The sequence below is a fragment of the Teleopsis dalmanni genome, chromosome 1, assembly GCF_002237135.1.
Source record: "Teleopsis dalmanni isolate 2A chromosome 1, ASM223713v2, whole genome shotgun sequence".
Taxonomy (NCBI): Eukaryota; Metazoa; Arthropoda; class Insecta; order Diptera; family Diopsidae; genus Teleopsis; species Teleopsis dalmanni.
The window spans coordinates 76,570,215-76,597,921 of NC_051846.1; the positions used below are offsets into that span (position 1 = coordinate 76,570,215).

Genomic DNA, 27,707 nt, shown 5'->3' on the forward strand with positions numbered 1-27,707 from the left:
ACATTTTTACTTAATATAATAAATATTAATATAAAAACACTTATTAATTTTATGCATTTAAAACATGATATACTATTCATTTTCATTGAAAATGAAATCGTCGACAAACAATGCGTTGAGTATGTGTTTTCAATATATTAGTACATACGATGGGAAAATAATCACACTTAAACAAGTTTGCGAGTTTGAAGCAATTTTATAAAATCTTTGGATAGACAAATGGCAGTTTAATAAATTTAAAGGCGAGAACCGAATATGTTCCCAATAGTCAAAATTGAAAACCATATTTATGGATCAATGAACGATATCATAATATAACGTGTGCCTTTAGTTACTAAAAGTCCTTCATGGAAATGTGTAAGTCGTCCGGGATGCATAAGCATCCAACCCTTCTTTGTTTCGGTGACTGAACAATTATAGCGTATAAAACGACAACCGCCGCCTTCATAATCTTTATCTACATGATTGAGTGCAATATTAATGGTGTATGTAGAAGAATCATGATGGGGCCTTAAGGAAGGTTGCTCATCAGGACGATATCGCACCATAAAATTCATCAATGAACGTGGTGGCTAAATAAATTATTTTTATAAATTATTCACATATCCAATATATAAATATTGTTTGCTTACATTATGATAATAACCAGTAAAAACTTTTTCTTGTAATGGCCGCACGAAAAGTAGTAAGAATTCTAACCATAGTCGATCTAAGCCTACTTGTTTCATATGAATATCACGCGTTGGTACAGCCTCATAGCCGCCTTCAAGGCGAGCATCCTAGAAAATAATAAATAATATTAGTGTTAGTCGTTGGTTTTTTTAAACAATCACAATAAATAGTATAAAATTAACTTACCTTATTACTTCCATCTGACCACTTGCCATAGGCCTCTGTTATAGCAACAAAATCATCACAAAAAGTATCAGTTACAATCTGGAACCAAAATACGTCCGGACATGGTTGTGGTATTGTTACATTGGCTTCTAACTGTTTTGCATAATTTGGATGTAGGTATTTTAGGATCCAGTCATATTTGTTTGTAAAAAGCGTGTAGAAATCTGGACTTGTAAGAGTACTATCGAAGTTATCTACATTCACCATGTGTCCGTATGCGCGATAGTTTGTGATATACATAAAAATACCCTGCATTGTATGAAGATTGAAAATTAATTCTATGAGTATATGTTATATATATAACAGATGTAACAATATAAAAATAAATATAGTAATTTATTTTTGGAGGATAGATATATATAAGTTTAATATTTGATATAATACTTCACATCGATTAAAATATTTTTTTTTTTATTAAATATAAAATATAAAAATATTTTAATGACAAATTTAGTGATATAGTAATCATACCAAAAGCAAAAAATGATTTAAAAAAATACAAAAAAACACCACTAAATGTTTTTAAGTGTTATAAATCGGCTTACTTACATCAAAAAATGTACATATACTAATATATTTTGAAAATTTGAACTTGCTTACCGCGTTACGAAGTGATTCGCACATGGCCATATCGGGGTCAAAATATTGATGATCATAGTTAATATATTTAAATGCGGTATTTTTGATCAAATACACATTGGAAACATAAGGAACATTCCACATTCCACTGAAAAAAAAAAACAAAAAATCATCATTAGACATAATATAAAATAAATATTGTATTTAAACATATACACTCTTATATATAAATATAAACTACTTAAGAAAAGAGAAGCATGTATGCATTTCTTAAACTGATTTAAGCAAAGTTAAAAATTCTAGAACATAATAAGAGATGTATTTCATTTGTTGAGTCTAGTCTTTTTTTATGTATTGGTTGCACTGTTAGTAACGTACGTGTTTACTATTACAGTTGTTTAGTTTGTGTTTACCGAGCGAATGAGCAAGATATAGATTAGTGTGTTCTGCGGACTTATGGTGCGGCAGAAGTGCTGGATCAGAGAATTTGTATAAAATTGCTTCCTAAAAACAGAATTCAGTGCAGCGAAATATTCAAAATCTGAAACAAGTGTCACAGAGGACATTAAATCCAGGCGTCCTTATACGTCCATCAAAAATTACATGTAATTTATTCAAATAAATTAAAATGATTGTATTTGCTAACAAAATTACCGTTCGAGGTTTCTGAAGAAACAGAAAAGTAATACATCTGTAATGGGTTTCACAAATTTTTTTGGTTTAAAACACTAGGCGGTTCAATTTGTTGCAAGAATATTTTTTTTTATTCTTCAGATATGACATTGTGTGTCTTTTTCCTATTTACCCATAATAAAAAGGAGATACTCAGGAGATACGTTTTTCCAGAAAAGTGAAATTGCATACCTAAAAACTGTTCAGCAGCTTTTCTCATTTAAAGCTATTTAAAATCTATTTAGAATTTATTAAGTATAAAAATTATATTGAAAAAAACTATAATAGATAAATAGATATATATAAAGCAATTTAAGCAATAAAGTTTAAGTAAGAAACTTTATATTTAATTATTTTACTAAAAAATAAAAAAAAGGAAGAGTGTGTCTTCACTTTCAGAATTAGAAACGATTTATTGACTATCAACTAAAACTGAAATATCCTTTTTTAAATTTTTAGTAGATTAAATGTAGGAAATATATGTAATATATTTGAATTATAATAAAATGATGTGAATCTCTTTAAAATCACATAAAGAATAAAGTTTGACAAACGCTGTACAAGTGATTATAATATTTATTGGAATACCCTAAAAACAAATTTACAAACATTATAAATTAAATATACAAAACAAAACAAAATTGTTTAGTGAATAAAAATAGTATTAACTGTGATGATCCAAATCAGTCATTGTCACGTTAATATAATTCAATTGATGGAATAACAAAAAGCGCAAACCACGTTCGAGCGCTGAGAAGAGTCACTCATGTCTTTAGTATTGAAATAGATTTCGTAGCAGCACATCACTGTGATAAAAAATTTGAGAGATAATAGTTCATATAACTGAACGAGTTAGCACTCTAACATTTTCGTGTCAATTGTAATATATCACAAATGAACAGAAAAAGTGGACGCATTGCAATTTTATATATTATTTTAATAATGCTGTCTATATGTGGCGATTCCAACACACAAAGTACGTATAAATTAAATAAAATCATTATTCACAAATAAATAAATTAATAATTAAATATACAAAAAAAAATAGGAGTATATACAGATTTTAATATAAGTGCAAACATTTTATATACAATATTACTATTATTATTATAATAATATATTATTCAAAATTAAAAATTGTTATATAATAAAAATATATAATAATAAATAATAACTGAAAAAAAAGTAAACAATATTCGACATCAAATATTGTAATTTTCAAGAAGGTTGAATGGCTTCTATACCACTATATTTTGTTTTTCATTATAAAACATCTATTAAGGTCGGAGTGATTCTCTTCCCACGGGAGCGTTCGATTCTATTGTTTAATACCTACAGAAAAAATTTGAACTTTTAAACTAATTTTATATAATTTTTTGTTTTTATTTTCTTTAGGAAGTGTTGGTGGACGTGGAGTTTTAAGAAGGAACTACACTGGTAAAAAGCCCGTTTTAATACAACATCGCACCCCGGATGCTGTCAACTATTATGATCACGAAAATGTTAGGTTCATTTACAAAAATATTGTTAAACATTTTTATAAAATAATTTTGATATTTTTATCTTAAGGGTGCCAAAATTATAAAGTCTTCTCATTTTGAACTGGATTATACACTTGGACGTAAGATTACTTTCTTTTGTATGGCACAAGGTAAATTTTAATGTATCTTTTAATACTTATTTAAAAAAATCTAAAAAAAAATTATTCTTAACACTATTTCAGGAAATCCAAGACCCACAATTACCTGGTTTAAGGATGGAGCTGAATTATATCAACATCGTTTTTTTCAGGTATTATTAACATATACTGGCATAAGAGTTTGTAAAATTTTCATTTTTATCTGCACTACTTTTATTAGAAACTTAAAACATACATAATCCAATTACATACATAATCCAATTAAAATATATAAGAAATAATTATAAAATAAATTTTCTTATACTACGATATATATTATATTTATAAACATATTAACACACATTAACATTATAATATATTATAATAAAATAGTGTACATAATATATATTACATAATACAAAATAAATAATATATACTTATTATATGATATAATATAATATATAGTATAATATAAAATATAATATAAAATATATTATATTATATAATATGAAATACAATATAAAATATAATATCTAATATAATAAGAAATATAATAAAAAATATAATATAAAATATAATACAAAATGGAATTTAAAATATAAATATAAATATAAAATATCATATTTAAAATATGATATAAAATGTAATATAAAACATATAATATAAAATATAATTTAAAATACAAAATGAAATATAAAATATAATCTGAAATAGAATATGAAATATTATATAAAGTATAATATAAAATATAATATAAAATAAAATATAATATAATACAAAATATAATTTAAAATAGAATATGAAATATAATATAAAATGTAATATAAAATATAATATCTATAATAATTTAAAATACAAGATAAAATATAATATTAAATATAATATAAAATATAATAAAAAATATATTCTGCTATATGCAGAAAAAGAACTCGCTGCCAAAAAAAATCGAGTTGTTTTTTCAAAATAAATATAGGTCTTTGGAAATATTTAACACTTAAATGTTTTATGATATTAAATATATAAAAATTGCTTATCCTATTTAGGTTCATGAATCACATATAGATTCTGACATAACCAAATCAAAAATGGAAATTGATCCAACTACGCAAATGGATGCAGGTAAGAACTAATATATATCAGTTAAATATTCTACGAATATTTAAATTCCAATCCTAAGCTACTAACTTAGAAATTTTTTCGGATTATAAAACTGCTTACTTCAATTTAGTAAAGTATAACACGATTATTTTTATGAAAGATACACAAAAGATATATATATATCTTTATAACAGAGGTACTATAAATAAATTACCGTAGCAAAATATAGTTACATGTATCATTAATGAAAGATTTTTCAATTTAGTCATATATATTAATAGATTCAAAAAAATAATAATACAGTTTGGTTCTATAAGCAGGATAAAATTCATTAATTAAAAAGAGGAACAAAGAAAATTATTTATTTTTAGTTTAACAATAAAATAATTTTTCCATAACTATAATACTAGTTATATTAAAAATCATAATTTATAATTTGAAAACAATAGAAATGATTAATTAATTACCAGTATCAATACGCTAAAAACTTAAGAATTACGGAAAGATTTTAAAGTTTATTGCATTAAAAAATTGGGGGGTAATGCGAGAATATTTGCAATAATCTGCTATAACAAAAATGAGCGCAAAAAAAAAAAAATTATAAAAAAAATTATGCCACATTTGTAGCAGTTAATAAATACATGAATACTATAGCTTCAAATATCACTCGAGTTATTAAAACCTTTTACAGTTTTGATAAAGACAAACATTAGGCTCAAGTACAACCTATTAGAAACTGTTCGGATATCATACAGTGTTCCTATATTTCATATTATATCTATTTATATAAAACAAAATGCAAGAAATTGAAATAAATAACAGCTGTTCGAGTAGCTTGAACATTTTCGACCATTTAAAATGTTCGATTTCGGGTATAGTCGAGTCACACATGTATCATAATACTCGCACACATCAAACCTCTACTGAATGCATAATAACTTATGCCGTTTTCGATTGGTAAATCCGTAGTAACTAATTGAATCGAGTTTCAGCTCTAGTGATATTTTGTTTTTCAATTAGTAAATCTCGAGCGAAATGTAGAACAGTGGAGATTAACTTATAACACTCTAGATATTTTGCCAGAGAAGCAAGATAACCCTGAAATTATCAACTGTTTTATATAACAACGGTTATATAAAATAGGAAAATAGTAAATTATGTCGGTATGGCAGCGAATTTTGGTATTTACCAGAATTTTGAGTAGGGTAAATTAGATAAATTAGGTGTTACCTGTATGAAAATTTTATAAGATGTTTAATAAATAAATTTGTAAACTTTTAACCAAAAATAATAAATAAGTGCAATAAATAAATATTTACATAAGTGCAGTGCAAAAAATCTCTAGAAAATTTCAATTTACTTTACCTCGAACTCGCACATGGTTTGAACAATAAATTTTGACAGAGCGAGAGTAAATCTAGATTAAATCCAGATTTGCCAATTGAAATTAATTCAGATAGCATATTTTTACACATGTGACTCAAGTTTTTATTGATTTAATAATTTTAACTAGAATTATTACTTTTAAAAATTTTAGTTTTTAAATTTGTAAACTTAATTTATATCTGAGAAAAAACTTCGATTGTGATATTAGAAATTGTGAAATAATTTCTTCATTTTGTTTTTCTGGTAAACTGTCAAAGGATAATTAAAACAAAAGTAAGAAACAAACAATTTCCAGTGCATTAATGCATTAAAAAAGTATAGTAGAATATCGGATATATTCTATATTCTATGTAATCTTTGAAAACTATCTGAACAGACAACCTTATGCAAAGGAATAATGTTGTCTATTGATGAGTGTCATGCAAACATTCTATTGGACTAGGCTATTTTGTCGTAAATTAATTATATTAATTAAATATATAATACAATACACAAACAAAATACATTTACCTATAGACAGTGTTATTATAATTTTAAAATAATTGGTCATACCTATATAATTATAATATTTTTTAGACTCAAATAAAAAAATATTGCAGAATTCTACTTTTTTAACTAGTTAATATTAACTTTAATTTTATTATTGCTCGTGAAAAAATTAATCATATTGCAAAAGTTTTCGATTGACAAATATTTTCTCATGTTAATATCTTAATTTAAGCAGTATTGAATGGAAATAATCCACGACACTCTAATAACTTTAGTAACATCTGTACAAAGATTGATTTTTTAAACAAACTTCAAATGTAATTTAAAAAAAATAATTTGAACCCTATTTTATTAAAATTTATTAATATTACTTATTATTTCATTAATTAATGTTTTATTTAATATTTTTTTTATTTACTTAAGGTTATTATGAATGTCAAGCGGATAATATTTATGCGATTGATCGCCGAGGATTTCGTACAGACTATGTGATGATTAATTATTAAGATAAGAATAACATTTTTGTTAATTAAAGTTTCATGATTAATTTTAACTTTTTGTAAATGATTTATTTTAATGAATATTTGCATTTTGAATTGTACAATCACCCAAAAATATTCATTAAATTTGATTAAATTGATTTAAATAAATACAATACTTAAGTATCTACTCTGATTTTATATTGTTTTGTTTTTTCTTTGGTATTAAATTGCATTGAAAAAGCTTCATGTGTTCATAATCTCAATTACCCAATTTATATATTTATTTTTCACTTTATTTTTGTTTTTGTGTGAATTTTGTTGGGTTATATGAAATCCTTTAACAGTGGCACAAAACACTTAGGTCTATATTAATACTGAAATGTAAAAAACTTATTACTTTAAATATTTTTTTGGTTAAAATTTTATTATGATTTGTTTATTATAACTAACAAGAAGTCAAGAATAATAGGAATTCTGCTGATGAAGAAAAAATCGAACTCTAAAAAAATTCAACTTTAAAGAAGTCAACTGAAGTTTTGTTCTTATCTTCTATTCTTTTTTTTAAAGTATAGATTTAATAATAATACGAGTATATAACTATGTAGTCTATATACCAAAAACAAGTTAAAACACAAGAATGGATGTTTACTCCATTGAAAAAAAAAGATATTTAAAAGTTTTAATAATATAGATATTAGTGACATATCTTTGGTAGAGAGCGCACACTTATTTCCCTACTCCTTATATAAGGATATATATAGGGCACAGCTGGATAAGATCACAATATTATTAAAAAAATTTAGAAGATTATTAATAGAAAATATTGCTGTAACCCTCTTAATTGAGAACAACAATGAATTCAGTGAATAACAACAAATTGCATACTAGAAAACCTGAAATAGGAAATAACTGGATTATTTTTGGATAAGACAGTATTTTTAAAATTTTTGAGTTTCATTTTATTATTATTTCCATACTTCATTATCAGCTTAAGAAGTCTACATAAATTTTTCACTGGTTTCTATTTTGTGCTATTGCTCTCAACAATTAAACAATTTTCTCGTCTCCTGTTGAACTGTAATTCTCCTGGTCGTTGCTGGTCTGCCTCTGCATGTAGTCCTCTAGGGGCTTCAAGTAAGTGCCGTATGCACGATATCTTCATAAGACTTACGCAGTGTGTGTCCAATCCAACCATACTTCTTTCTTCTTATCTCGTTGTTTACGTTTGTTTGGTGCATTATTCTCCATAACTCTTCATTTAAAATCGTTCTAGGCCACTATATGCCTAATATGTTTTGCAGGCATCGATTGATAAATGAGTGTAGTCTTCTTTCGATTTCGGTGTTAGCAAGCCAAGTTTCCGATCCATACAGACATACCGATTTGACGCATGCGTTAGAAATTTTTAGCTTTGTGTTGGTACGTATATTGTGGGTCCGCTATATGTTGCGCAACCTAACAAATAATACTTGCGCTTTTTGAATGCGGCTATTGATGTCCTTTTTCGCATCCCCATCCACCGATAGAACACTCCCTAAGTAAGTAAAGTTTTCGGTGTCTACGATGTGATGCCCATTGATTGCAAAGCGAGTTGATTTTTCGGTTTTTATACGAAACCCATGTAAACGTTACATTTTCAGTAAAGCAACATATTTTTTTCTTAAAAGCATTTATATTTTTTTTAATTGAATCGCATACTGATAAAATATTAAATATCTATCCAACTATATTCTCCAAATCCACCACAGTTCACAGCACAAGTATGCATACTTGTTACTTCTCTTGAGTAATCAAAACATTCTCGACATTATAATGACGATGATTTATTCCCAATTTAATATGATTGATTTATATAAAAGTGCAATTTTAAATTGCCGCCTTAACATTCAAATTATTTACTCATAGGTCATACGCGTAAACTTGGGAAAGACTAGCCTAAAGAATGCAAATATAAGTTTAAAATTATGAAATCTATGTTTTATAAAGATTGTCCAAAAAAGATGCGTGATCTTGAAATAAATAGATAATATTTAAAATCTATAAGTTCCACTGTTCTATAATGTACACAATATTATTAACCGCGACAAAATATGAAACAATTTTAATGCGGAAGGGGTGACAATGATGTTAATCAACCAATAAAAGATAATATATAACTGTACACATATTTATGTATATATGTTTATAATATTATTTTCGCGGACTTTCCCAGCGTAACAGTTGTATGCGTATTATGAACGTTAGAGGTACAAGAGTACCACTGAATTCGAGATTATGATGCTAAATTTAAATGGGTTAAACAAAAATAAATTGTGTAAAGTGCATATCACTTATCACTGTTATATGCCATGCAAAATTAGAGATCAGCTAAAATCGGTCATAACTGAAATAAAACCCAGATTATTTTTAAGCTACCTATAATTCTTAAAAAGTATTCGATTCTAAATTTGATTCAATACAATTATTCATTATTATTGGAAACCCATCTATGATAGAGGAAAAAAAAAATTCTTATTAAACAAAAAATCATATATTTAAAAAATCTGTTATTATAGATTTATATATATATATATACAGGCTCTTCGAGGAGGTATGCAGATCTGAGGTCAATTATTGCTTAGTCTGATGAAGTGATAAACAATAATCCACTCATGGCATAGAGAGGGGTTATGAAGAAACTTCGAAGTTAATAGAAAGTAAAAGTACTCAAGTGCACTGACTCAACATAATAATATAAGTATTGTATAATAAAATTGTTTATTTCTTAGATAAAACTTTTAGATTTCTTAGATAAAATATAAAGTTTACAGTGAGTTGAAGAAAAAAAAGTATTATATGATATTATAGAAGTCCGACATTTTATTCTACTGAAACTTGTAGAGCCAAGAGAATGAGACGATAAAACATGTGCTAGAAGTTTGCTCGATACTATACAATTTACAATTTATTGAGAATATTGGACTTGGAGAAATTCTCTGGATCCATGAAATGAACACAATACTATTCTATATCGTAGTGCAAAATTCTCAAAGTTAAATCATCACTACCATTAATGATTAATTGCAGGGAAAAGGCTCATCTCAAGCAGTTCGACAGACTCGTAAAGTAAGAAAGTAACAAGATTCTTAATATGATTTTATTTCGAAAAAGAATTTGAAAAATCTCTTCATACAAAATCTATTGTGGCACCAGATACAAAATAAAAATAAAATATGGAAGTACTATTGTAGAGTACACTTCTCAATTGCTATTGCATTTTTTTAGATCAGTTAACTTAGTTGAAATATTATATAGGTACCAAAAAATTGTCATTTCGGGCAAATATTATAAAATTTAATGCTGAAATTTACATTTAGTTGCAAAATATAATTTAAGGTGGAAGCTATTCGTGAGGCGAGCGTAGAGCGCGTAGACGTGTTGGCACTCTAGCCTTCTTTGCTAAGTTCATTGTAAATATTTTGTGTTTCGGATTAAATTTATCAAAAAATAAAATTAAACAATGAATTTAAAAGTGGTTGCCATATGTATTGGCATATTAATACTTGGTTGTCAAATTTGCGAAGGACGTCGTGGTCGTGGAAGAGGTCGCACCAAGTCAAGAGTACATATTTAAAAATATTTTAAATAAAAAATGGATTTTAACAAATAATATATTTTTCAAATAGGTGCAAATTGGTTTACCCATCACCGGTAAATACCGTGATCCAGAATCAGATCAGTATTATAACAACAACAATGTTAGTATATCACAATTTATACACATTTTATTTACGAAGTATATACGTATATATAAAGTAAGACTCTTCCAATTCTTTTATTAGGGTGCAAAAATATTGCAGGCATCACATTTTGATTATGAATATGTTTTAGGACATAAAATTGCTTTTCTGTGTGTGGCTAAAGGAAATCCACGTCCACATATTACTTGGTATAAAGATGGTACCGAAATCTTTCAACATCTTTATATGCATGTAAGTGTAATGAAGCATTTATACATTTTTATTATTTTTATATTTAATATTTACTACTATTCATTATTGAAGGTACATGAATGGCGCATTGGTGAAGATAAGGTTAAATCCAAAATTGAAATTGATCCCGCCACACAAATGGATGCAGGACTATATGAATGTACTGCTGACAATATGTATTCTATTGATCGCCGCAGTTTCAAAACTGATTTCTCAATTGCTTTCGATTAATTTGATTAGTAAATGTAATTATTACAATTACAGTTGTATTTTTGTCCAAATACTATAATTCTAAATTGTTTTTAGTTCTAATCAATAAAAGAATATTTTGTTACTAAATAAATTGATTACAGTTCTTATTTCATTCATAAATTATGTGGATAGTTAACAACCATATACAAAACTTTTGCTAAAAGACCTTAGAATAAATCCGGTCAAACCACTGTCTAATCTCAGAGTAACTACTAACCACACGGGTCGGTACCCAGATCTTAGATCAGTCATTGAATAATCACAAAGCATATGAGGAATACACAAATTAGTCAGTGAGATTGGTGGGACTCTGCAGAAATCCCCCAGCTATCAAAGAAGTCGATGTGACATAAATTTAGTTATATCACATGTATTGATAATCCTAAATAGTTTTAAGGGTTTTTATTTGAAAAAGCAAATTTCGATCATTTTATTTTTTTTTTAATAAAAACAATTTAATTATATTAATTTTATACAAAGAAGACAGTACGTTTAACAGTTTTTAACTATAACATTGTAGTTAAAATAGCATTAACAGCCGGGACCATAAAATATCATAAAGTACGCTTATACCCTTGACAGACTAGAGTAAGAAATGAGCATTAAGGATACTTAAATGATCATTTTAATAATACCTTGACAGACGGTGCTTATTTATCATTAATAATGAGCTGTATAGTACATGTCCATATTTGTTTCATTATTATTATTTTATTATTAAAAAAACTACATTAAAAACCTATTAAACCTATTAAAAACCTGATGAGTAATTAATGGTTGTTGAGTTTGGTCATATAACGACCATATAAGTCGTTATGATATGCCTCATCATTTAGAGACTTAATGGTAATTACGCTCCCATCCACCAATGCTATAAAATCCCGGCTTACAAAATGCAGTTAGTCAACGATAAGCCAGTTAACGTGCTATATTGGCATTTTAAAAAGGAAAAATTGCAGCACGAACGCTCAAATTTCTTTTATGAAATAATCAGAAAAGTATATACATTGGATAACCATAAAAGTACCTATATACATTGGATAAGTTCATAGAACATTAGAGCATGAGCCGTTCAACGAGTAAAGTAAATATATAACAATAACATATAGTAATATTTTTATTACAATTTTTGCCTTTTAGTATGGTAGCTGGTGAAACTTTTAAAAATGATGAACCATTTTAAAAAGTACAAATGGGTAAGAAACGATAGCTATTTCGTTACTAAAAAATACAGGAGACTTTTTTGGCTCTTGGTGATCGGTTCGATAACTAATTCTCAAAACAAAATTTTTGCCTTTATAACATATATGTTATCGAAGCATATAGCATATCGAAGCTATTACTAATGTATGTATGTGTTTACTATACTTTGGATACGAATATGAATTAGAAAACGTTTATAATTGTGGTAGTAAATTTTAAATTAATTATTGAATATAAGGTTATTTATATATTTAGTATTAAAAGTGATAGTTTTATATTAATATATTAAGATTAAATTTAAGAAAATAAATTATTACAATAATAATTTTTATTTTTAACAAAGCTCAATCAAATTTCGTTTATCATAAACATCAGGACCTCCTTGCACTATAGACATTGCATGGAGGATGACGAAGAGAAATCACCAATAAACCTTCTGTTACAGTGTCCTGCTTTCGCAAGACATAGACTCTCTTACTTTGGGTCGCATTTTTTCAATTCACTAAGAGAACTAAATTCTATTTCATTAGCTCGTGTCAATGGCTTTGAGGCTAGTACTGAATGGTTATAGTGACAAGTGTCAAATTCTTAAGGGTATCACAATGGACCTCATGGTCTAAATACGTCTTCGGCCGACCCCAGAAACCTAACCTAACCTAAGCATCAACAACTGCAGCCGTTTTAATAATAATTTTATTTTACTAAGTTTATATTTCTATAATTTTCTTTATTTGGCTATACATTTCCTTTTTTGTGTTAGCTTTAAAACGGTATACTGAGTGGTTCTGATAGTTTTTAATCTTAAGAGGATGTTTACATAACTTTCGTTTTTTTCGATTTTACTGTCGTAATTTTGATTCGTCTCAAGAAGTGAAGATACTGTATTGACTATCACATACACAAAAATAATTTACGTATTAGAAAGACGCAAATAGCAAAAGGGAAATTTTTTTTTTGATAAATATAACCTATGCTGTTATTTCTGACTTCAAATGTTTCGTATCTTGCATCGAAAATTGTGATCCACTTCAACGCCACAGGAGTCTTTGTTATTTTTTGCTATTATTTCATATGCAATTATCGCATATGGATCTTTCCAGTTTCTATTAGGGTTGCGAAGCGGATATTTAAAATAGAGTGATAGCATCAACTGTATATAGCTTTATATATTACTCACATACCATTTTAATTTGTTTGCTTAATCAGTTGATTTTGTTATCAATTATTGTTAGCATGTTGTTATTTAAATGCAATAGAGTAACAAAATTTAAAAAAAATAAAACCAGCAATGCATTCAGCAGAACGTGAGCCAAACAACTCACAAGTTACTATGTACCACTTCCATTAAAAGTCTGTTGAATGCTCATTCGATTTATTCACAATGATTTCAAAAAAGAAAATACGAATAGGAAACTCATGTCGGTAAGGGGAAACTTACTAAAGGGAAAGACTTACTAAAGGGAAAGACTAAACTAGTGTCTATTACAGATACCACAAAATTGGTGCTTATAAAAATATTATAAAAATATTATATGTATATTTTAAAGTAATATTGTACATATTAATGATTTATACGATGATTTATATATTTTTTTTAAATAAAAAGCATATAATGATTTATTTTATGTACAATTTATATATTGTACATATTTATACATATTATTATGATTTATATTATTGATTTATATGGCCGAAGCAACTGCAAAAATAAAAAGCTTAAAGAAATATAAAAAAAATACTAAATACTTATCCACAGCATTATTATGTCATTATCTTATTATATTTTTATGTTAAAAGATATATATATTATATTGAATAGGCATATACTATAACTGGTAAGGATTTACATTCACTTGTGACAGAAATGGACTTTTCAGCATATAATCATAGACTTTAAAATGTGTATATTTCTGTTGAGTCATGAAAATAAACAAACGATCTCTATTTTAATCAGATCCCGTCGGGTTACAACAACAACATCTCTATATTAATCAGTATAGTTAAACTAAAAAGTATCACTTACAGTAGTTTATACATATTTTATACTTAAGTTTTAAAAATACTCTATTTATAGTAGAACAATTATATATTATATTTTTTATTAATATTTATATATCCAAGTGTATCTTAAGATTGAAAAATTGGATTTACTTACACAATTGAAAATTTAACAATATCTACATAATCATGAGAGCGCGCATAATATCCACCATCAGACAATGCTCCCCAGAAGTTGCTCCACAATTCTTTATACTTGGTAATTACAGGTGCTATAAATTGTCTACAAAAAATATAAGATATTTTTTTTATAAACGATATTAACTTCTTAACAACAAAACTTACTTATTCATAATTAACAGTTCCCGCAATAACTCTGGATCATCAATATGGGTATCTGCATCAACAAAGAATATATAATCGCTCTTCTTTTGTTTCGCTTGTTGCCTTAAAATAAAGCATTTTTGTGTAGAAAAATTAAAAAAAATCTATTAAATAATAAAATAAATACATAAATAACTAACATATTGAAAGCATAACTTTCTTACATACTTTTTCGATGCTGAAGTTTTGTTTTTGTCAACAATATTATCACATTATTATATGATCATAGCCTAATATAACTATGTTCCTACTAACCACAATATTGCAGTTATTGCAACTATCTGAAGTTGCACGAAAAATCATTGTATCTTATAAGTGCAACTGTTCAGAAAACATAAATAAATGCAACTTTTGTTGCCTTCTTTCCTAAAAGAAACTTCATAATTGTGGATAACACACTATGTCATCCAAAAGGCATGGCATGATACCTAATTGCAGCGACATTTTTAAGCAAAAATTCAAAACTTTATTATCAAAAAAAAATTTCATTAATGAGTCTTTTTAGAATAAAAGTTCAAATCTTAAGTAAACAATTAGAGATTTTAATTTAAGATAACTTAACTGTCTTTTGACTAATGTATGGAAATAAATTTTAATTTACTTCAGGAACGAAGATGCTTCATATATTAGCGAGAATACTTCATATATTTATTCTCGCTAAGCCTAATAACTCAATAAGTGCTATAATTGTTGCGATAACCGAGAATAAACTGCATTTAATTAATTTATTAAACTAATGTTATTTATTTTTATATAATTAGTTATATCTGAACATACTATATATACTTACAGTGCCAGCTGACGTCCACGTCTTTCATCAAGCTCATCACTTTTAAGCACTATTTTTGTTGATATGTATTCATTATCCAAACGTTTCAAAAAAGACTTAGCAAGATCTTCATGTAATAATTGCTGTAATATATAAAAAATATTAATTAATTTAATCGAATTTCTTTAATATATTTCTAATAATACTAACACTGCTGTATATATATAAATGTAAACTTTTTTTAGGATAATTTATATTTTCGATGTACTTTAAAAACAAATCAAAGAAAGGCACTGGTTGTGTGATCATAATGGCTAGTGTTATGATTGGCAAATTATCTTCCTATGGAAAAAAATTACAAAAAGTTATATTAATAAAGGAAAATGATTTATCTTTTTACATACATCAAGTTCCACCTGCCTTTCTTGACAAATCAAACATTTACTATTAAACGTTTTAGCTAAGTAGTTAGCAAAGGCATTCAATTCAATTTTGCTTGGTCCATTTCCATGTATTATATTTGGTTTTGTCATGAAATTAATATTTTCTAAAACACCTTCGTTGGAGTCTAAGTCGACATTTAGTTTGACATCATCTTTAGCACCATTTAAGTTTTGGAAAATTTTAGATTTTGTATCAAGCTGTATTCCAAGTTTGCTACGTACATCCTTGTTTAAAAATGCTTTGGTGTAATATAGCTGATCATCATCAGAATCATTTAATGGTTGCTCAAGTAATGCATACACTTGTGGAGCATAACCCATAAAAGCGCCAGAATTGAGATATTTTGAAGCTTTTGGTTCCACTTCTGGATACTCTTCTGCTAAACTTACATCGGGCCAACAATATTTCTCTGCTGAGAACAACACTTTAGCTCCAGTTTCTTTAAATTTCTGAACTATATCCGATATGGTAGATGTAAAAACGACATCATAACTAAAATTAAATGAATTATTATGTTATATATTACATTAAATTATTGTTTAACAATCTTACCTATCTGTGAATAAGATTATTGTATCCTTCATATCTTTCAGAGGTTTTATGGCTTGCCGTAATAAATTTATTTTGAAACCACCACCGGGTTTATTCATATCACCACCCTTCCATTCTTGATCTAACCCTAGAGCAGAAACCTAAAAAATTACAATTTTTTATATTAATATTGAGCCCATTTGTTTTCGTTATATGTATTAATAATATTTATAGTATATTATATATAATAATATTAAAACAAAAATAAAAATATGATACCTTGGATCTCAGCTCTATAACAATCTTGTATGATTTTATATATATATCACCAATAATTAACACAAAAATGTACAATTAATACATGATTGCTAAATCTATATATATACCTATATACTATATATACTAATGTATATTAATAATTATGATGTTTACTGATATAGAAAATGTAGAGAAAATTTTTAAATTAAAAATAAAACAAGGAACCAACTTTGAGATTATTGCATCAGAAATTTACAGAACTTGCCAAGGAAACTGTATAAAACGCAAACGCATAAGCACACAAATAGCGTCCCCTCTCCATATCTAAATATTTTATGATGCTCTTGAAATATGTGGTCCAGCATAGAAAAAGGAGTTTTATATGCTACACTCCCCTCTTCTGAGTTATTATTAATATTATTATAAGCATGTTCAATACAGTTAATATATAGAACTTAGCCTATTCACATAAATTCGTAACAAAGTTTTTCAAAAGTTGATGATTTCGTGTCATAAATCACAGTTCATTTATATTTCTTGATGTTTCATTTATGATTGTTCTACGCCGTGTAACTTTTGGTTGTTTTCTATTTTTGTGGACTTGAGGATTCCACGAAACTGCACTGTGTATAATATCATTTGTTTCCTCAAGTAGAGTGTGCCCAAGCCATCTATACTTTCGAAGACGTACCGCTTTTTCCATCGATAATGCGCCACAGTTGACTATTTTTTATTATTCTAGGGTACCAGATTCTTTAAATTGTACGCAAACATCTATCGTTAAACGCTTGTATATTCGTTGTAACAACACTCGCTGCATGCCACGTTTCGCATCCATATAGTAAAACAGATCTGACCCAAGATCTGACGCAATATTTTGCTGTAATGCGTTTGATCGCCATACTTCTGAGTTATAACCATTTCCTAATTTCATTTTTGGGTACGCTCATGTACAAAATCTACCACTTTTTATAAATTAATGGGCACATAGCCCACCTTTTATATTTACCATAATTTTAGAAAATTGCTGAATTCAGTATGGGTTCCAAGCTGAATGAATCCTTAACGAAGTGACATACTGTTCGTTCTTTCTCAACTATTTAAAACACTGCTTATTAAAATACCATCTAATCAATACCATCAATCCAATAATACCATCTAATCAATTTTAGTTCCGAAGCAAACTTTCGACTACATATCTAGTTTATCAAATAGTAAATAAAATAGAAAAAGTTTTGAAGTAGAAAAAATTCGGATAGTAAATAAAATAGAAAAAGTTTCGAAGTAAAAAAATTTTGATAAGGTATTCTTTTGTAAAATAATTACATTGTATCTTGCATATAGATTCTTCAGAGTCAAATATTAAGTTGTATATAAATATCTCAGAGAAATATTCTTTATCTTTCATATACGTAGGATTTTCTTTGCCTATATTACTGCAACCTTTGTCACTGCAGGACATACGCCTGAACATAATGTGTAATAACCTTGGTTTTTTATAACCGATTTGCTTGAAATTTGAAATATAAGCAAATTAAATATTTATAAAATAGCATGTGTTGTTATATTACATATTACTTATTGGTTTTTTATATATATATATGAGGTTTATTCAAGGTTATATTCTGCATAGCTTTCAGTGAAATCAAACGCCCGAAATAGGTATTAAAACAAAGTGATATAGGTTTTAATTTTTGGAAAGCTTCAACATTGATTATTGAAAAACTCGGATACATTTTTTGTGTATCACAGAAAGAAGTGAAAGAGACCATAAAATATGACTGATTTTATATTATATTATATTTTACTATTTATTAAAAGTGAATACTTTTTTAAATACATATAATTAATAATTATATTCTAAGGATTAAAAAACAGAAAAAATAAATCTTTTTAATTAACAGTAAAAATGTAATAAAATAGTGAATAACCTAAAAACTAATAAGTGACACACTCCCATTTTTTGCACGAGGTTGTATTAGAAGAAACATTTTTTTTAAAATAATAAAAATATTTTTATAAATAATTCATGAAAAGTGGTTGTTGCAGTAATTAGAATATAAAAGAAAATTTCTAAACCTTATTTATATAATACAAGTAAACCAAATTTTATACTTCTACCTATTATAGTTTTTGAGATATTCAAAAAAAAAATCGAAAAATTGACAATGTTTAGGTCTAAATTTATGGGCCCAATTTTAGTTGAATATCTCTACCAGTATAAAAAATACCGAATTTTGATCATTTACCATAATTTTACTTCTGGCACACTGCGATGTATTAACTGAGCAAAGACATGGTGAGCTAAATAAAATAGTTTAAGTTGAAAAATTTTTTCAGCTATCAGACCAACCACAATAAAACGCTTTTATTTAAAAATTTTTAGAAGCAGATATTTCGTTCTTTATTTTAGAACATCTTCAGTGCTTAATTTTTTAATAAAAAGCTTAACTTAAGGTTTATAAAATTACAATTAAAAACAATATATACGTAAAGTAACATATACGTATATATTGTTTTTAATTGTAATTTTATAAACCTTAAGTTAAGCTTTTTATTAAAAAATTAAGCACTGAAGATGTTCTAAAATAAAGAACGAAATATCTGCTTCTAAAAATTTTTAAATAAAAGCGTTTTATTGTGGTTGGTCTGATAGCTGAAAAAATTTTTCAACTTAAATAATACGAAACCAGATGATAAACAAACTTAATCATAAATAAAATAGTAGCAAATAAATCCTTATAATAGCAAAGATTATACTTAGTAGTAATATACAATACAATAAAACTATACAATATTCTAACCAACCGAAAATGCTCTGGACTCAAAGCTCTGTTGAGAGAAGCATGTTATAAAAGCCAGAACTCCTTGGCGCGAAGTATTCTAAATTATACTTTGTTATATGTAGAATATTCTTCAACTCAATGCAAAGCAAAGTAAGCCTGTTCTGTAACTAATATTCAGTAGAAATACATAGAGATCAAGGCATAAACGAGGACTTATTCAATAGTGAAGAATTATGCTAACGTTAAATTAAATTTGCATAAGTAACTAAATTCTAATTAGTATGAATAAATTTATACGTTATATAAATATGGATACCAGTTGCCTTTTGATCATTATCTCTTTTGTTATCTTGTAATAGAAGTTAAATATAGATAAAAACAAACTATGTATACTTAAATTTTGATATTCTTTCTCAAATCTATATAAAATATTTCAAAATACATATAAAAAATATATGAATCATAGAATTAAATAAATTGCAAATTTTTTTATAAGTGCGACTATTTTTTTCATTATTAAATTAAATCTAGATGATAAATAAGATATTTATGAAGAAATAAACTGCGATAAATGTTTGAATACTGTCTACTTATTACGATTATTATGCAAATATTCGATAGAACAAGTCAAAAATTATAATTAAGCAATTATGGTTATTTAGTATTGAGTTATACACGCTGTGAACAAAGCAAAAAGAAAGCAAAATTTAGATGATTAACGGATTTAATTTATTTATATACAACAAAGCAAAAAAACTAATGATTATCTTCTTTGATGTTTTATGTAATTAAAAAGAATGTCTTATAATGAAATTATTCACGAAGTTAGAATCGATTGACTTTGTGTCTTACATGTTTAAGAAACTGGAGTAGGAATAACTAAATCATGACTTTGTTAGCTCTGTCTGTGGGTAGCCTATGCTTAGCTTAAATAAGACAATAAAAAAATGGATAATTTACTTTCAATGCAGTATAATGTTACAATATACAAAAATATGGGCAGTATAAACAAAATCTATTGTTATTTGAATAGAGCTAAATTACACAGCAGTCCAGTATGAAACATAATATATTGTATGCGACTAAAGTTAATTTAAATTATTTCACTTAACAGAAAATATTGTTATGGCCAGTAATTAAAAAAATATATAATCATGACTTGAGTTCCAAAACCACTAAACAGATGTCAAATAAAATCAAAAATGATTCCGTCCGGGGCAGTCATAATTCGATTACCTACCTTTATAAAAAGCATTTATGACGGTTGTTCATGCTAAGTTGTGGCCCTCTAAGCGAACCAAATTTGTCTATCAACAGTGTAGGACAGCGACACACTACCCCATTACTATTGACTTGGATGCTCTAATGAAAGCTATCGGTATATTATTATTATTTTTAATAATATTGTTAGTATTATGAATATTACTATCGTTATTAATATTATTGATATTATTATTTAGTTAGGAATACTATAGATGACACTTCAGAGAGTTTATTGTGCTAAATACCACTGTTTTAATATGGCTTTTATTGAACTAGAGCTTGCGTTTCTGCTCTATACTGATTTAAGATGTGGAGAGGAAATGTATATTTTTTAAAAATAAACTTCAAATTTTTAATGCTTTTATGAAAAGTATTCTGTTGTTTTGCTCGGAAACATGCTTTGTTACGGCTTCAATCGTGCTTATGATAGATATATAGGATACAGTGGCTTAATCACTTAAAATTATTATCCTTTAGCTTCACAATCTTACCAAAGCTGTTAACGAAATCGTGCCGTAGAATTAAAAATGTTTCTTGTATAAGAGCATAATCAACTGCGCTCCAATAAATATCGCCATCCCCTTAAGATCTATTTGTCAATTCCTCTCTCCATATTATGGATATCTCGATATCTATCCACCGTACATATACAGTCTTTACGAGGCCACGGTTATACTGTAACAAATTTTTCAATAGGTTAAATTTCCCAAAAAGAAAGACGTCATCCTCGTGTAGCAACAACTGTCCTAGAGATTCCAATTTATTTCAAGCCTTATAGTGATCATCAGTTGTAGTATCATTTGTTTGCAAATAAAAATTCAGAATTTTAAATGACTTTGAATGACTTCATTCTTAAAAGCCTGTAGAACAATTTCATCCACCGAATTCTCATCATTACTTTTCGTTGCGCTTAGAATCGGATTCACTAATTCAGAGCTCTATAATGCTCAATAATATCGTCATCCGTAGGAAAGGTTGATCTACAAAATTCATTGACTAGCACAATATAATCGTTAAGAGTAGCATTGGAAGCTATTTTGATTTACCTTAAATCACGTTGTAAGCGATTGGCCTTTGCACAAAGTATCAACATAAGGTAGAATAAATTAAACATTTGGTTTGGAAAAACAGACTTCCCCTAACACTAAAATGGATTCAAACTTAAAACAAAAATTCGACTAATAGAACGTACTTTCTCATATTCCTATTGGCACGAGACAATATTTTTATTCGTATTTAGAAGTTCGAGTTATAAAAGCAGATTGTAATTTGCTTTCTAAAACCCTCTCTTTTGCACTCTTTTTAGTTCGAGTTATAGAAAATTCGAGTTATAGAAGTTCGAGTTATGAAAGTTTGATTGTATAATAATAAAAATAAGATAAAATAATAATAATAAGATATAATAATAATAATAATAAGATATGATAATAATAATGTAATAGTAATAATAAAAATAAGAATTAGGCTTAACATTTTTTTTATTATATTAATTTATAGTATAATCTAATAAACATATATATATTTTACATAAAAGCAATAGCAGCATAATATTTTAAAGATAAGGAAAGAAATTTAACCCATCTAACGATTTATATTAAAGGTTATCAAAATATTGTGAAATTTAAAAACAGCGGCCGGCAAATAAAACTGATATTTTCTGAGAATCTCAAGTGAAATTATTGCAGACTACGTGACCACAAAAGAGACGAAGTCATATAAAAATATAAGGAAAACAGAAATCATAATATAATATATAAACTATATTATACATTGTACGAAATATGTTCTCATTCAGATGTGCCTATGTTTGGTTGTATATTCAAGAAGTGATGATAGCAAATACAATATAACAAAATTAGAACTTTTAACAAGAAAAATTCAAAACAAAAAAGTAAAATTAATCAACTGAACATGAAATAAGAATCCACACATGTTCAGAATGTGTTGTCCGAATACCAAGTAGGCCGGATGCATGGAGAAACGTTTAAGTTATATGCACAGATACAGTCGCATGAACAATTGATAGCTGACCAACAAAATATTATCAGTGTTTCTAAGTAAGAAGAAAAATCTTGATTTTTTTATTGATGTTTCAAATAAAAAGTTTCTTACGCAAATCGAGTCGAGCTAAATAAATTTAAATTAATTAAACTAATTAATTTTATTGTAAACTAATAAACATATGAAATCGGTTCATAAACCGCTTTAACAACTTTTACTTAAAAGAGTTTAAATCATTGCTCTACCTATGTTCTTTTCAACTTTTGAAACATGTTTTTTTCTCAATTTAATGATAAGAGTCGAGAAATTAACCGGTCTTTGTACTTAACTAACGGGTGTTGTTGTATTATTGTATTGAATTTGAATACTTAATTCACACTTTATTGCTAAATGTTTGAAATAAATTTAATATTAACTATTTCGTACATCTAGATTATATGTTAATCTTTGTTCCTAATAGTTAAAAAGTAATTTAAGAGCCATAAAAGAAATAATGTTAATTTCTAGGTAAATCTAACCTCGATATCGTACACACGTGCGGAGCGCATATATCTCAGGAATCCATCCGTACGTTCTGTAGCTACTGTGAAAGCTTTGACCTTTTCTGAAAACAAAAATACATTTTAATAAGAATATATTTATTAATAAATAATGGAAAATTTATTATAATTACAAAAAAACGTGATCATAAATTTAGAATTAATAACAATTTGATACACTGCAATAATATCTTAATTATTTTATAGAGAGGTTTCGAAAAGTAGTGAACTACAAAAAAAAAATAAAATCTTTTTATATTATTTTAATTAATTGAATTTATTTTTTCTGATCCAACAGCTGTTTTGATTATTGCGAAATATCAGAATCATTAGTGGTGTTAGAATTAGTTTTTGTATTTAATTATTCATAAATAATTTTTTGAGACTGCAAGTACCAGGGATTGAACTCGTGCCCTGTTCTTAATTATTTTATTTAAGAATTTTATGTCCTACTACAAAAGATTTTATTTAAATAGAAAAAATTTTAAATCTAAAAATATTTTTAATTTAATTAATTTAATTTTTAATTAAAAATTCATTACGCTGAGCCATAAGTTCAATATTACCACAATCTTCAATCATTTTCGTTCATTTTTAAAAATTATTTTAGGTATAAAGGGCTTACCAAAAAAACGCATAGACTTGATAGATCTGTAGCAGTATTATATAAAATTATTTTAAAGCAGTTAATGACGGTACATTGGTTAAGACGTATGAAATTAACTAAAATTCGTTAATTCGAAAAAGTCAAAACTTTTTCAAATACGTTCTATAGCCACATTTACAGATGTTACAGCTAATATTTCTGCAATAGCAGTCTCTGAAAAAATTTTAAGACAAATTAAACTTATTGGATGTTAGTTAACTCCAGTTAACATGAAAATATCAATTAAATGCCAAAAGGCACAATTAAACATAAATTCTATTATGTATTAAATATATTATATTGTTTTTCATGGTACTCCGTACCTGCCATTTTTTTTTGTTTTGTTTTTTAGAGCTGTTAATTAACACTTAAGCTTTTATTATAATGTATATATTTGAATTATTATGAATACTATCTGCTTATGTAGCATATCGCACATACTTGTAGTGATATGTTTTTAATGAACAACTGTAGACGACTTTACGTAAATTAGTTTGGGTTGTTACGTGGATCCAAAGGAGCCCGTTTTTAAATATCAAACGATTTCGTTTGATATTTATTTTTGTTCGGTATGAATCGTTAAAGGGATTATTCAATCTCTCAGCTTTTTGATTACGTTAGAAGTGGTATGTGGTACGTTAGAATACCCACTATTAGACTGATACATTTACGTGGCATTTCAATAAGATTTCTTGTCAAGTGGTATAGTAACTTCTTAAATTAACAGAAAAGTTTAACCTGTACCAGAAAGTTATTATCAAACCAGCAATACCAACTTGAAAAAGAACATCAAACTGATTGTATTCCTTTTGTTTAAAGGTATATAAGTTGAGTTTTTATTAATAATGTGTATATGTATATAGTGTATATGTATATATATACATCATATAGATGTATGTATCTATCTCATAGAAAAAACACAACAATATTAAAATAGTATTAATACCATTATATATAATGGTTTATAATAGGTATATATTGCTCTATTAAAATTTTACTGATACAAACACTTAGTAATAAGCGAAAATATTGTGTTTAAAGGTCGTATAATTTTAACAGCTCATCTGCTATTTTGTACCGTTTCAATGCTCCCAGGTACGTGGCTTTACTAGAAACGTCCTTTATAAATAAGTTCCGTCAATGGAGAGTAAATAAAATAATGATCATTTCAGTGTAGGTACACATTTGTCTTTTTTTAAATATTAAGCTTAGACATATCGAACGTATGGAACATAAAACAATCAAAAGTGCCTCAAGAATTTGAAAACAAATAAATACCTATGTCAGACGCAGATAATGCTATTATCTGCCTTAAAAAACTTCTTTTATAACAAATTCACAACTAACAGAGATCAGAACAGAATTATATTACATTATTATTTTTTCCTCAAAGCTTCTGTTAGACTGCTATGACATGCTGTCCAGTTGGCAAGCAAAAATAAAGTGATGCTTTGTTGGTTGCTTGGTCACACAGGAATCAATGGTAATGAGTTTGCGAACAGTCTAGCGAGGTCAGGATCTACCATTCAACTCTGTGAACCGGAACCATATTGTGGATTAAGTTAGTCTACAACTAGATCTCTGATTAATAAATGGTTTTCAGATGAGAGAAGTCGCTACTGGCGCGACATTCCAGGTAACCATCAAGCTAAAGAGCTGATTCATCTCTACAGTTATGGTAAAGTATCCTTCTTCAGCAGAACATTTAACATATTTAACAGGTCATCATGGACTACGTTACAACCTTAACAAAATAGGTCTGCCCGAAGAAATAGATTGTCCAGTGACATACTCTGTATCTGCCCAACCTTGATCTGGGCCTGGAGAAGGTCACTAGGTCGAGAACTAGTCTCCCCTGCTGATATTAGGAGCTCCTCAACGATTGATATTCTGGCTTTCATTCTTGCAGCACAAAAGATCAACTATGGTCGCAGTGCTCCGCTCCAGTGGGAGCTGCTACCCTGTTTAATTCTTTTCTATTCTATTATTGTTTCTTAAGACAGGGCTTAGAAAGTGAAAATGAGTGAAAACGAATGATAACTTATGTTGAACGTTTGTTATTCTTCAAGTGCTTAACTAGATGATTTTAACGAGAGTATTCAAATCTGTAATATTCTATATATTTTGTATATATTTTAAACTTAAAAAAAAAAGGTATTTATTGTCACAGTCATAAACTAAATTTCTATAAAAACCTACAAAATTAAAAGAAAAGTTTTATGTTTATTTTCAAGGTTACAAAGTATGCCGATTCAAAAATTTGCATAGGACGCAAATGGTCGCTTTTAAAAACGTATTTAATTACGATTATACAGCAATTTACATAATACATTTTATTATTTCCAGTATGGAAATATTTATTTTCAAACCTTAAAAAAATTTATGTCTTTTTTTATACAAATAAATTTTAAATAAAAAAATCTACAAATTTATCAAAAACTAATGAGATCGATTTAAAACTGTATACGTATTAGCAAAACTAGTAAACTAATTAGTTTATGGAAAATAAACCACAGAAATGGCAATATAATTTATTTAGATTTATATCTAAACTTATTTATTCTTAACATTTTTACTTTATTGTGAATATGTACGGATATTTTATATATCGATTTCTAAATTTTATATACTTTTATTATAAATATCAGGCACTTTACTAGCTAGTAACAGACATATCAGTACGTCATTATTATATAGTATATATATAATTATAATTATAATTATAGAATTATATAGTATTTTTATCTAAAATTATAAACTTCCCTCCAATCACTTAATAAACGCCAGGATAATATATGGCAACAATAATGTACACATTTATTTTGGGGATAGTTACTGGTAACTGGAAAAATTTTTTACTGATAAGTGCATTCTTCTAAACACAAATGCACTTCGAATGCGGTTTGTATCATTTACATTTTATTGCAATTAAAAAAGCGCATATATATAGTAACCAATAAAGAAATATTATGTATGATCTCATTTCGTTGGAAATAAAACAGAATTCTTCATATAAACAAAAATGTTGCAACATACCGATTCCTGCATCCGTTGAACTCACACTCTCCTCCGCGAACGATTGCGAACAATAACACAATGTAAACAATAACCAAAAGAAGCCGAATAATTGCATTTTTTTATGTTTACTTTTATTTTTCCGCGGTTTATTTTTACAATTGCATTTTATAGTATGGAACGTTTTTCAAAATATGAATAAAAACCAACAAACAACCGCACAAAACTTTTAATTGGACGACGCGATACAGTCAATACCCGTCGAATACAGTAGCACGAATGAGCTCCAAAATCTCTGTTTATTTATATGAATTAATAACAACAAATTTTCTTATAAACAAAACATATGTGCTTTACAAACAGTGTTACCACATTGGAGTAAAACAATATCATATGTGAAATATTTTCACCATGTGGTGTATTTTG

General features: G+C 27.0%; 3 protein-coding genes across 3 annotated transcripts; 2 read left to right on the plus strand and 1 right to left on the minus strand.

Moving 5' to 3' along the window:
- Nucleotides 1-56: 56 nt before the first annotated feature.
- On the minus strand, nt 57-27,582 carry LOC119668032 (procollagen-lysine,2-oxoglutarate 5-dioxygenase). The gene is made up of 12 exons (XM_038077401.1): nt 27,303-27,582; nt 23,600-23,685; nt 16,795-16,934; nt 16,203-16,734; nt 16,009-16,140; nt 15,820-15,941; nt 14,991-15,092; nt 14,803-14,928; nt 1,498-1,624; nt 859-1,146; nt 633-779; nt 57-572 (listed from the first exon to the last, which is right to left on the minus strand). Exons 1-12 carry the CDS (start codon nt 27,397-27,399, stop codon nt 288-290), a joined length of 2,184 nt encoding a protein of 727 aa, XP_037933329.1. The 5' UTR covers nt 27,400-27,582; the 3' UTR covers nt 57-287.
- On the plus strand, nt 2,944-7,279 carry LOC119668033 (immunoglobulin domain-containing protein oig-4). The gene is made up of 6 exons (XM_038077402.1): nt 2,944-3,124; nt 3,544-3,650; nt 3,718-3,799; nt 3,872-3,939; nt 4,810-4,885; nt 7,163-7,279. The coding sequence occupies exons 1-6, from the start codon at nt 3,043-3,045 to the stop codon at nt 7,243-7,245; spliced, it is 498 nt and encodes a 165-aa protein (XP_037933330.1). The 5' UTR covers nt 2,944-3,042; the 3' UTR covers nt 7,246-7,279.
- LOC119668034 (immunoglobulin domain-containing protein oig-4) lies at nt 10,597-11,520 on the plus strand. The gene is made up of 4 exons (XM_038077403.1): nt 10,597-10,822; nt 10,887-10,958; nt 11,043-11,192; nt 11,265-11,520. Exons 1-4 carry the CDS (start codon nt 10,721-10,723, stop codon nt 11,421-11,423), a joined length of 483 nt encoding a protein of 160 aa, XP_037933331.1. The 5' UTR covers nt 10,597-10,720; the 3' UTR covers nt 11,424-11,520.
- Nucleotides 27,583-27,707: the final 125 nt, after the last annotated feature.